At 57.8% G+C, this 12,309-nt stretch overlaps 1 protein-coding gene across 1 annotated transcript in view; it reads left to right on the top strand.

Annotated features, from left to right (window-relative positions):
* CELSR1 (cadherin EGF LAG seven-pass G-type receptor 1) overlaps positions 1–12,309 on the top strand; it is a gene marked incomplete at both ends in the record, with an annotated part of 147,200 nt that overhangs the window by 126,625 nt on the left and 8,266 nt on the right. Inside the window, 5 exons of the mRNA XM_079715746.1 lie at positions 577–781; positions 1,596–1,763; positions 3,711–3,837; positions 5,560–5,760; positions 11,235–11,409. Of these exons, the coding sequence (XP_079571872.1) occupies positions 577–781; positions 1,596–1,763; positions 3,711–3,837; positions 5,560–5,760; positions 11,235–11,409 (876 nt within the window). The remainder of the gene's footprint in view (positions 1–576; positions 782–1,595; positions 1,764–3,710; positions 3,838–5,559; positions 5,761–11,234; positions 11,410–12,309) is intronic.

Genomic DNA, 12,309 nt, shown 5'->3' with positions numbered 1-12,309 from the left:
CAGCGCGTACTGGGCGGTGGATGTTTCCGGAGACAACTCCTGGACCAGGCACAGCCGGGGCACTTTGTGGACTGTGGAAAATGTGGGTGACTGTGGCTGCTTTCTACAAAGTCAGTCTCCAGGTTCCCCACATAAGTGGAATTTACATTATTTGACCAGCTTCTCTCACCGAGCATCGTGTGCTCAAAGTTCATCCACGTTGTCGCCTGTGCCAGAACCTCCTCCCTTTCTAAGCCTAAATGACATCTCCTTATATGGAGGGGACCGCGTTTTGCTTATCCAACATCCGTTGATGGACACTTGTGTTGCTTACACCTTTTGGCTGTTGTGAATCACGCTTGCTGTGAGCGTGGGTGTGCAAGCATCTGTTGAGTCCCTGCTTTCAGCTTTTTGGGGTGCACACCCAGAAGTGGAGTTGCAGGGTCCTGTGGTGGTTCTATATTTGGTCTTTTGAGAAACCTCCTACCGTTTCCCATGGAACATCTATTGATTTCAGGAAGCACTGGCTCAAGTAGAAGGCGATTGGTGGGAACACAGGCATCCAGCCCCCTTCCTCACGCTGTGCTTACGTTGCAGAGGGCCCCATGGTGAGGCTGGCCGGTCGCAGGGCCGCCCCCCAGACGGCACGCCCACAGCCCAGTGCCGAGATGGAGGCCCCATTCAAGAGGCGGAAGAGACACCCCGAGGAGCCTGGCCAGTTCGCCATCGCCCTGGTCATCATCTACCGGACCCTGGGGCAGCTCCTGCCCGAGGACTATGACCCGGACCGCCGCAGCCTCAGGTAAGCCTGGCTCCAGGAGCTCGGGGCGGGGGGGGCAGTTTCCAGAGGGTTCCGAGGCTTCCATAAGTCAGAATCTCAACCACTGGAACACCTGTACAAGCACACTACGCAGTGACCCTGGCCCACGGCCAGAGACCACTGCCCTGTGATCTCCCTGGGACAGAGGTTCAGGGTCTGCCTAGTGTTTCTGCCAGGAACGCCCCTCCCCAGCACACACCCCAGGCTCAGCAGTGTAATTCCTGCTCGGGGCATCCGTCCCCGCATACCTGCCTGCCACCGGCTGTTGGTGGCCCCAGCACCTAGGGCAGCTACCGGCTGAAGAAGCACATGCCACCGAAGGGCTTCGAGGCCTGAGCAGAGGCGGAGCACAGAGGCTTCACTTTTCAACCTTAGAATCACTTCCAGCTCCTGCCTGGCTCTGTGGTCTTCATATGCATCCTTCCCAGTGGCTGGATGAGAGGCCTCCCTGAGCCGTCACCACTGCACCAGCTTCCTTTCACTGGACAATTCCCAGCATTCCAGGGATTTGCTGTTCTCCGTGGAGGGGCCTTGACGTCTTCGCGCACATACCTTCTCTTCATTTTAAATTTCCAAAGTCTGCCTTTGTCCCAGAGGTGACCCTGTGCTTGCCCGTTGGTGATAAAACCTTTACCAGGGCCTCACCACCGCTCCCTTAGCCATGCCTTCCCAAGGGCTGAGGCCGCGGCTCCAAGCTCGTGCGCCTGATTCGGTCCCTCCTGGAGAGACCTCCGCGGCGTGTCCTCATCAGGGCTGCACACAGGTTTGTGCCTGTGCCCTGGCTTCTCCCCTGCAGGCTGCCTAACCGGCCCGTCATCAACACACCCGTGGTGAGCGCGGTGGTGTACAGCGAGGGGACCCCGCTGCCCAGCCCCCTGGAGAGGCCCGTCCTGGTGGAGTACACCCTCCTGGAGACCGAGGAGCGCACGAAGCCGGTCTGCGTGTTCTGGAATCACTCCATCGTGTACGGGTGATGCCCCTCCCTGCCCTGGAACGCTGCATCTCCTTGGGGGGCTTTGCTGAGGCCAGCTGTGCCTGCGCACAGGTCCCCAGCGCTCCGTTGGCAGAGCGCCTTGGGAGTTCTTCTGTGGCCCATTGCTTCCCTTCCAGCCCCTCCTGGGGGTGTCAGAGTCCCCCATAAGCCCACAGTTAAAACACGTGTGCACAGGGCTTCCCTGGTGGCGCAATGGTTGGGAGTCCGCCTGCCGATGCGGGGGGCGCGGGTTCGTGCCCCGGTCCGGGAAGATCCCACATCCCACATGCCGCGGAGCGGCTGGGCCCGTGAGCCATGGCCACTGAGCGCGCGTCCGGAGCCTGTGCTCTGCGGCGGGAGAGGCCGCGGCAGTGAGAGGCCCGCATACCGCTAAAAAAAAAAAAAAAAAAAAAAAAAAAAAAAAAACACGTGTGCACAGGCATGTACACATATGCATACCTGGATACACAAACATACACGTGTGCACATGCACCCAGCTGTGACCATGCACACATGTATACACGAATGCACACAGACACATCTGGAAACATAGGCGTGCACGATGTTCACACATAGGGTCACACACACATGTGCACACACATGCACAGGCACACACGGAGATCCCTCGAGAAGACCAGCGTGGAGACGGGGCCCCTCACCTGCGGGGCTCCGGCCAACAAGCACCCCGTCCACCACCAGACAAGGCCGGGGTTTGTTCTGGACACACACGGGGGCGGGACTCAGAGACTGGTCCCAGGGTCCTCCCACCGACAGCGGAAAATCCCTGATGTGTGTAGGGGAGTCCCTGTACCAGGCAAAGGTCCCTGACCTCAGCCATCCCGCCCTGGAGACCCACATGGCAGCTGCTGGGGCTGGTTTGACCCCTCAGAGGCCCCGCTCACATCAACAGCATCCATCTGCCTCCCACTCCCGCCCCCAACGCTTGCAGCCAGGACGGAGTTTTGTGCTCACTCCCATGCAGCCCAAACATTCCCCAAAACTGCAGTTCCACTAGGTGGGTCGGGTCTCTGCCGCGGGGGCCTCTGCTGGGCGCCCACGCTGGGAAGCAGGTTTGGATCAGCAGGCACCGCGCGCCACTCTCTCCCTCCTTCCGTAGTTTCCAAATTCTAGTTAATGAGCAACCAGCGTAGCGCCTGGAGGGCAATAGACGCTTGGCTTACAAAAGAGAATGCAGGGTCCACTTCCACGACAAGGCTGGTGTTGAGGTCTGTCTGGCACGCGTCAGGCTCGGCTGTCTCTCATGGTCAGTTGATTGAACCCCAGCAATTAGCCAGCCGGGGCTCTAATTATCCTTTCTGCTTTGTGCTGCATCTGCCATCCCAGACCTTAAAGTTCTTGGCAAACGTGTGTTAGCCTTCACATCCCATTTTACAGATGAGTACACTGAAGATCAGAGAAGCTACTTGACTCTCCCAGAGTTAGGGAGGGCAGGGCTCTGTCTGAGGCCGAGACACACCTGTAGCAGCCTGTCACTTGGGGCTTCCCATCAGTAAAACGGGGTAATGATGGGGCCCTGCTTCCAGGCAATTGCCATAAAATGTTGTGCAATCTGAAGATGAAAGTATAAAATGGCTGTGAGATGTTTCTTCTTAAGTCATCGAGCCTCAAAAGGAGACCAAAGCGCACAGTGGCTATTTTAACAACTGACTAATGTCTCCGGCAAAGGGGCCTGCGACCCCCCGTTGAAGTCTTACTGCTGAACGATGCATGAACGTGAACGGCAGAGGGCGCTCATCAGAGGCCCCCACCGGCCTGGAGAGGGAAGGGAGAGGGTTCACACGGCCCTGGGGGCTGCCGGGGCTGTGGTCCTCACAGCGATGACAGTGGCACTTGGCTGGGGTGCAGCAAAGATGTTGCTTGGGCTCCAGTGGAGGCAGGAGGGCCCCAGAGACCCATTCACCCTGCTTTTCTCTGCAGCATCGGTGGGACTGGAGGGTGGTCGGCCAAGGGCTGTGAGCTGCTGTCCCGAAACCGAACCCACGTCACCTGCCAGTGCAGCCATGCGACTAGCTCGGCCGTGCTCATGGACGTCTCCCGGCGTGAGGTGGGCACCGCCCCCAGGGCAACCCCTGCCCAGCTGGCAAGTGTGTCCTGGTCCCCAAGCCCGCTCTTCTGTGAGCTGCATCTTTCCTGCTAAGGGCTTTGAACAAAGTGAAGCCACAATTAAAAACTGTGCTCCGGGAGGACTGGCCAGAATCTGTTAGGATTTCCGTAACAGAACCCCCTTAGAAGAGTTTTCAAAAGGTCCAGGTTGTAAATTAGAAACCGTGATGGCAGTCCAGAGCCTCAGAGAGGAAGCTCCTGGAATGTACACCTCACTTCAAAACAGGGTTCTCAGCAGTCTGTTAGGTGATGCTGTTTCTGCTGCGCTTTGAATTTTAAGGAAGAAAAGAGATGGCTGGCGGGAACAAAGGGAGTGTCTCTCTTAAGTGCTGCACACACTGGCCCCAAAGGACAAAGGAGGCTCGGTCAGGAGCCCCAAGCAGCAGCGGGACGGCTGATGTTTAACCTCCAGTGTTTTCGGTGGCCTCTGTGGGCCTCCAGTGAGGCAGGGGGGCCCAAGCAGGGCAGGGTCAGCTTGGCAGGGTTGTGTACTGGTGTCAAGGAGCCCAACCGAGGCCTGGGAGCCCTCACCCTGTTTTCAGGCTGGGATGTGTCCCGGGCGGCCACACCATCATCCCTCCCAGGACTTCCCGGTATGCAGCGGCCCAAGTTTCTGTCACATTCTGGGGAGGGTGAGTCAGCCACAAGTTGCTGCTGATGGGTGTTAGGGTGACAAGAGCAGAGAGTGTGCCTCTGGGAGCCCAAGGCAGAAAACTCCCATGGGCCGAAGCTCCGGGTCCCAGCCGGAAGGGGGTTAATAATTAGTGGTCTTTGTTCATGGAGGGGCGGATTTGGGGGTCCTCTCATGGCCAGGAAGCTGGGCAGCACCAGGAGGGGACTCGCAGGCAAAGGAAGCAGAAGTTCAGGTAGAAGAAATTAAACCAGAGCAGGAATCAAGGCTCCCACGCCCCAGGTGCCTCAAAACCAGAGGCCTCTAAATAGCGCCCCAGCCTTGGGGAGTAAGTGCTGCTGCAGCTCCCAGCCTCTCTGAGATCCCTGAGCACTTAGTCCCCCCACCCATCCCACTCAGGCCCGGCTCCCCGAGTTCCCCAGGCAGCCCCGGCTCACAGCTCTGTGCAAGTTCAGAACGGTGCTTTCTGGAAGTTACCGGAGAACCGGAGCTGCTTGCTCCCCAAATGCTGAGCCTTCATCGGGTGCCAGGTCCTGGACGAGTGTCCTATTTTGCAAAAAAAGCACAGGAGACAACTGTGATTTCTTGCAGCTGTGGCATCTCTCTGCCTTTTGTGTGAACTGAGGCTCTGTTTGAAGGTCTCTCAGCTCAGAATTTGGGTGGACAGGCCCCACACCTGCCGGACAGCAGGAGTTATGTGTGAGGCTTTTTGTTTTTCAATTTTTTTTTCTTGTGGCAAAATACATGTAACAGAAAAGTCACCATCTCAGCCATGTTTCAGTGTACAGGTCAGGGGCATTATGTACATCCACGGTGTTTGCAGCCGTAACCACCGACCTCCCCAGAGCTTTATCACCTGAAACTCTTCATTTGGTTTTTGCTGTCGGTTTTTGCACCCCCCTGAGAGCCATGTCGTAGTCACGCTGGTTCCTGCCTGCAGTAATAGTATGTTAATGTGTCTTGATTGTGCAAAAGCTCCATCACAGCCATGGCCCTTACGTGTTCTCCCGCCTCTAACCAACCCGCCTGCAGCACGGAGAGGTCCTGCCCCTGAAGATCGTCACCTATGCTGCCGTGTCCTTGTCCCTGGCCGCCCTGCTGGTGGCCTTCGTGCTCCTGGCGCTGGTGCAGACGCTCCGCTCCAACCTGCACGGCATCCACAAGAACCTCATCGGGGCGCTTTTCTTCTCCCAGCTGGTCTTCGTGATCGGGATCACCCAAACAGAAAACCCGGTGAGGCCCCGGCCCCTCCCCTCCCTCCACAGCCGCCCATGTGGCCCCGTGGGAGCACATGCTGTCCGACTGTCCTCCGAGGCCGAGGCTGGAGGAGTTGTCCGGGCGGAGTATCTGTTGCTGTTTCCATCTGGCGGGTGCAGCTGGGAGTCGGGTGGGAAGCTGGGAGCCCAGGCCAAGCCTGTGGGCTCACTGCTTTGTGCCTGGTGGGAATCTCCCTCCAAGGGCATCCTCGGGAGCCGGGGGCTCCATACGCCTCAACTCTTTACTTTCCTGACCCAGACGCTAGTGATTTCGTCAGAAATTACATTTGTGAAACCCAAGAGTCCTGGGAGCTGTCACTTGAGCCTGAAGCTATCCCTGTCAGGCAGCGTCTCCCAGCCCTGCACTTGCTGGGGAGTCATGGCCACGTCTTCTGTGAAAGCCCAGGTGTTTCTCCAGAGGGGGAGAGAAGTCTAGGACAGGCCCAGAACTCAGGGACATGTTGGTGGCGGCGGGTCGGCAGGGTTGACAAGAGAAGGGAGCTTGAGACTCGTGGAGGGGCGGACGGGGTTAGATACGGAGTGTCTTGCTCAAGCCGTCCCAGGGCACATGGGCTCCTGGGGTATCACGTGGATTCGTGGGGTGTTACATAGGCTTCTGGAAGTTATCGTTAGGTGATTAGATTATATAGCTGATACGATGACCTCACAGAAAAAATCCTAACCAATCTACAGGCGCATTATAAGAAATAATTAAAGAGTTTAGCAAGGTACGTGGCTATCAGAGGAGATGGATGTATATCATATCATCAGTTGCGTTCCTGCCCACCAGCCACAGTGTGTTTAAAATGTAACAAAGGAGTGGCTGGAAACGACTGCAGCAGAGACCTGGGCAGAGGCTGAAGTAGTTCGGCTTTTTTTTTTTTTTTAACAACTTTATTGGAGTATAATTGCTTCACAATGGTGTGTTAGTTTCTGCTTTATAACAAAGTGAATGAGTTATACATATACATATGTTCCCATATCTCTTCCCTCTTGCGTCTCCCTCCCACCCTCCCTATCCCACCCCTCTAGGTGGTCACAAAGCACCGAGCTGATCTCCCTGTGCTATGCGGCTGCTTCCCACTAGCTATCTATTTTACGTTTGGTAGTGTATATATGTCCATGCCGCTCTCTCACTTTGTCACAGCTTACCCTTCCCCCTCCCCATATCCTCAAGTCCATTCTCAAGTAGGTCTGTGTCTTTATTCCCGTCTTACCCCTAGGTTCTTCATGACATTTTTTTTCTTAAATTCCATATATATGTGTTAGCATACGGTATTTGTTTTTCTCTTTCTGACTTACTTCACTCTGTATGACAGACTCTAGGTCTGAAGTAGTTTGGCTTTGAAGGAGGAGAGGATGAGGCTCTGGTTGAAGCCAGAGTGGGGGTGGGGTGGGGTAAGGGTCAGGCGGGAGGCGTCTGTAGGATGGGAGAGATCTGAGCCCGAGTGATTCCAGGGGGAGGAGGGAGGAGGGGTGGCTGGTGGCTGGGGCGAGGTCCCCGGGGGGTGGGACAGGGACCGGCCCTGGAGGGGGAGACGGCGGCACGGCCAAGGTCACTGGGGAGAGAAAAGCAAGAGGAAGGAGAGAGGTTTGTGGCTTGGTCCCCGGCTGGCTGCAAGTGGTTTTTCATTTTTACAAAGGGGTTTTCAGAACACAAGGATCACAGCACGTTGATGGGGGTGAGGGCAGTATAGGCGCTGTGCCCAAGGCTTTACATGCACCCTCTGGCTCGTTGAAACATCCCTGGGGCCCCGGGAGGTACAGCATCCCTGTTCACAGGTGAGGAACCCGGGGCCAGCAAGATTGAGTGACCTGGCCCGGGACCGACAGTTCACTGTGTGTGTGTGAGTTCATTGTTCATCACTAGATGGTGACCCTGATGGCCCTGGGGAGACGTGAGGCCAACTGACCATCACACGTGCATATGTAGTGACTCCAGGAAGTTCCCAGCTTGCTACTCTCACCTAATCCTGATCTCTCCCACGGTGCGGGCTCTGCCCTTTACTTTCTCAGTGGACGGTTCCAGCTGCCACGTGCTGTTAACAGAGCTGACATTTCTTCATTCCTCATGCAGTGAGGACTAGTTTTTTTTGTTTGTTTGTTTGTTTGTTTTTGCGGTACGCGGGCCTCTCACTGACGTGGCCTCTCCCGTTGCGGAGCACAGGCTCCGTATGCACAGGCTCAGCGGCCATGGCTCACGGGCCCAGCCGCTCCGCAGCATGTGGGATCCTCCTGGACCGGGGCACGAACCCGTGTCCCCTGCATCGGCAGGCGGACTCTCAACCACTGCGCCACCAGGGAAGCCCCAGTGAGGGCTATTGATGGTCACTGTATTAAATCTACCAAAGACCCAGACCCTAGAAGCACTCTCATCTCTGCCCATGGAGCCCGTACTCCAGACACAGACTCGGATGGTGGTACAGGGGTGTCAGGTGCCAAAATGGTCCCATGGTGGCTGGTGGGGGAGCTGTGCCTGGCTGGAGAAGGGCTGAGCAGGACCGTCCATTCACTGTCCAGCGGGAGGGGCCAGGATCGGAAGGGGACAGGTCGGGGATCTGATCATCCAGAGCTTGAGGGGCTGGCCAAGCAGCGCCATCTGTGTTTTGCAGGCAGCGTTGTACCATGGAGAGCCGTGACCGGGTCTGCATTTTAGGAAGAGGACCCTGGCGACAGGGAAGATGGGTCGGAAGGGCAGAGACTGGAGGTCAGAGAGGAGCCAGGATGGCGTCTTCCTAGGTCTGGTGGGTGGAGCGAGGCCAGGACAGCGGCAGGAGTTGGGACCCGGTGGGCGTGGAGGGTGGGGAAGGAGAGGGGCGTGAAGCCACAAGTCTCCGGAGGGGGCGCTGCCAGGAGAGATGGAAGCAGACAAGAGTGGCTGGTCTGGGTGAGGCTGGACACACCCATCCCCTGCGGGCTGAGGCGAGTGCAGAGCTGAGCTGGGGAGGCTGCCCTCACATGAGCAGGACGCGTGTCTGTGGGAATGGACAGCCCGGAGAGAGACATGGAATAGAAGACACGGATGGCATTTCTGGCTCGCTGGCCAGGGCCCCCTGCAGCCTGGAGCTCTCCCTCCTCGTTAACGCAGGCAGGGGGCCCCTCCGGAGGCTGGCGCTAGGGAGAGAGGCAGGGCATCCAGGCAGACAACCTTGAGAGGTTTGCGTGATGACCTTGGCGGCTCACCAGCATGGACACGGGGAGCCCCGGACCTGGCCCGGGGGACGGACTGTGAGCGTTTGTCGGGCTCCCAGGGCAGGTGGGGCGCTGGAGAGGCTGGGCCGCCCCTCTGCACCCGCTGGGCTCAGCGCCCCTCCCCTGCCTGCATGTCCTGGGGGTAGGGGCTATGTGACAGTGCAGAACCCTTCAAGGTGCCTTTGAGTGGTCTGAACGGAGGGAGGAGAGCCGGTGACAGGCCACTCCTTGCAACTAAATGCCGCGTGACAAATGCGCAGAGGCAGTCACTCATTGGTTTCAAGCACTGACTCATCCGCCCCCTGGAAGGAGAGCTTTGCAGCCTCCATGCGCTGGTGAGCAGGAAAAAGAGGGGGAGGAGGAGTGCCGTGCACATAGTTCTGGGGCTTTGGCACCGCGCCTGGTTTTGATGGGTGTTCTGTAAACTCACAATCCCATCTCTGGGTGAGGTTTTTCATCTCCCAGATTACTGGCAGGTTGAAATGATTTATTGTGCATTAGTGTTTGTTCTGTTTCTGGAAAAGGTGGTACCTTAGGTGCAGAAGTCCCTGCATGTACGGCCCCATTACATTTTAGAATGTCAATTTCTGACACTTTTTTTTTCCAAAGGTGGTTTTGTGAGTTTACTTTTCACATTATTTAAGGCAACATGCCAGCCTTCTCACCCTTCTGACTTCTGCTGAGCCAACGGTGCTTTGCACAAGGACGGCTGGGGGTTGGCGTGGGGTACACCCAGCCCCAGGCTCCCCCTTCGCGGCCAGGCTGACCGCTTTGCCCGTTGCTAAGTGCGGACCCCCGTTCCCTGTCCAGCATCTGAGGCAGAGGGCATGTCTGCTTGAGTTCCTGCTTTGTGCTGTACTGGGCAAATATTAATGCTAACGTGGTTCCCTCCCACATCTCCGGGGCTTTGTTTCTGGAGAGAACTCCGCCCGTCAAGGTGGTCTTAGCCACAGGTGGCACTTGTGTTCCCAGCAAGCCTGGGCTCTGGGGCGCTCCCGCGGGTGCGCTGCCCTGGGACTGAGCGGAGGCCTCTGCGTGCGTCAGGCGGTGGCCCTCTGTCCTATGCTCCTGTCTGTTGGGGTGTGGGTGTCGGGGAGGTTGGGCTGCCACGACAGCAGCCAGGACTGGACAGGATGTTTCAGGGTGTGGCCACGCCATGGGCGTGGCCAGGGGCTTTCTCCTCCCCCTCCCCTCCTTCCTCTCCTCCCCTGCCAGTCCAGCTTCCTGGGACCTGGAGGGGAGCCTGCCCGCATCTCCCAGCAGGTGGACCTTGGGAATCCTGGCCCGGCAGCCAGCCCCTCTCAGGAGCACCTGGTGAGGCTGCTCTGGGCCAAGGTGGAGGTCTTGAAGTTCCATCCCGGAGCACTTGGGACTGGATTTGCACTGACGACCTCAGGCCGGACGCCCAGGATCCCACAGTGCCCCCAGCCCCCCACCACTGCCGTCCTCATGTTCTTGCACCACCTTTGGGGACTCAGGGCGGGATCATCAAGGCTCCCAGAGGCCGGGAAGCTGACCCTCAACCGCCCTGTGGAGGTTGACTTTCACTTCCTGGCACTCAGCCACTGGCCAGACACACAGCCCCACGGGGACAGAAACAGAACAAACGTTCTCATCCCTGTTTTCTTCCGCAGGAGGTAGAGCCTCCGTTAAATCAGCGCAGGTGGGATGACCTTGTTTTCATATGAGGGCGAGGTCACGAGGCCCGAGGCTCCTCCCTCCCGCTGGCCGCATCTGCTGGACCTCGGAGACCCGCACAAGGGCTGGGGTGGTGGGTGAAGGCCACCGTCACGGTCTGGGGCCACAGCCTGGGCAGCCTGCCTCCATGATATTCTTTTTCTAACTTTAAATGAAATGCCAACATTTAAAACTTTGGAGCCATGACCTGAAAATACAAATTTTCTAGCTTCTAATGAAAACACTAGAGGCTCTGCCAACCCGTCGGCCCTAGGTTATGCTCACCCCTGGCGCCGATCCAGGTTGGGGGGTCCCCAGGGCCCCCAGGTGCCTCTCTCCCTGTCCTCTGTTCCGCATCAGGAGCCTGAGACTCTTGGGACTGTTGACACTCAGCCGCTCCTGGGTGAATCAAAGAGGGAAAAACTGACTTGATTTCCTTTTTCAGACCTGCGTGCCCTCACGTTTGCAAAGTGGCCCAACTTGGTGTCTCCCCCGCCCCCGTCTCCATGCCATCTGGCCCTCAGTCCGCGGCGCAGGGCCCGTGGCCGGCGGGCTGCGCTGAGCGGCTGCCTCTCCCCGCAGTTCCTGTGCACGGTGATTGCCATCCTCCTGCACTACGTGTACATGAGCACCTTTGCCTGGACCTTCGTGGAGAGCCTGCACATCTACCGCATGCTGACTGAGGTGCGCAACATCGACGCCGGGCCCATGAGGTTCTACTACGTCGTGGGCTGGGGCATCCCAGCCATTGTTACAGGTGAGGATGCGCAGAGCAGCCCCGCCAGGTGGCCCGGGCTGGGGACCGACCACCACTCGGAGGACCCGCATGGCGTTGCTGATGCAGAAACCCACGTCAGATAAACCAACGCCCCCGGGTGCAGGTTGGGGAGCTCTCTGGCCTCCTCTTGGGCACTCAGCAGAGGAGGGGCACCCGCACCCACATCTGCTCACACGAGTGTCATCATCGGTGAGGGATGCGTCTCCTGTCAGGTGTGAGTCCCTTGAGAGCTGGGCCCAGGCCTGTTCAGGGCTTACCTGTGGCATCTAACAGACAAGCACTCCCTTGTCTGCCCGCTTTGTGGATAGACGGGTGAATGGTGGATAGATGGATGGGTGGATGGATAGGTGAGTGGATGGATGGATGGAGAGATGGGTGGATGGTAGATGGATGAATGGACGGATGGTGGATGGGTGGGTAGCTGGATGGGTGGGTGGGTGGATCGATGGATGAAAGAATGAGTTAATGAATGAACAGAACAGCAGCACTTCTCAGCACACTTTTCACTGAGTATCAGAAGGTCAAATTTGCTTCCTCTGGGGAAAGATCCCCTCTTGTATTCACAAAGGGAGAGCGGCACCCTCTCTCCTCAGCAGTCCCTGGGTTCCAGGGATCCAGACACGAAGTCGGAGGCTAGAGACAGTGGGAGAAGGGGCAGATGCTGCCCCAGGGCTCTGCCCAGCAGCCACCCTGGTTTCCATGGTAGCATCACCAACTGGTCTCCTGAGGCCACTCTGCTCCCACCTAGACAGTCTGAGCACCGGGCTGTCCCATTGTGACTCCTCTCCCTGGGCTCCAAGGGACCCTGAATGACTGTTGTCACCTCCATCCAGGGCTGCTGGGGGGGGGCAGTGGGGGCCTCCCTCACCGGCAGCCACC

Source organism: Hyperoodon ampullatus, assembly GCF_949752795.1.
Source record: "Hyperoodon ampullatus genome assembly, chromosome: 11".
Classification (NCBI taxonomy): Eukaryota; Metazoa; Chordata; class Mammalia; order Artiodactyla; family Ziphiidae; genus Hyperoodon; species Hyperoodon ampullatus.
Note: the sequence above shows the minus strand (reverse complement) of the source record. Positions and strands in the feature narration are given on the sequence as shown.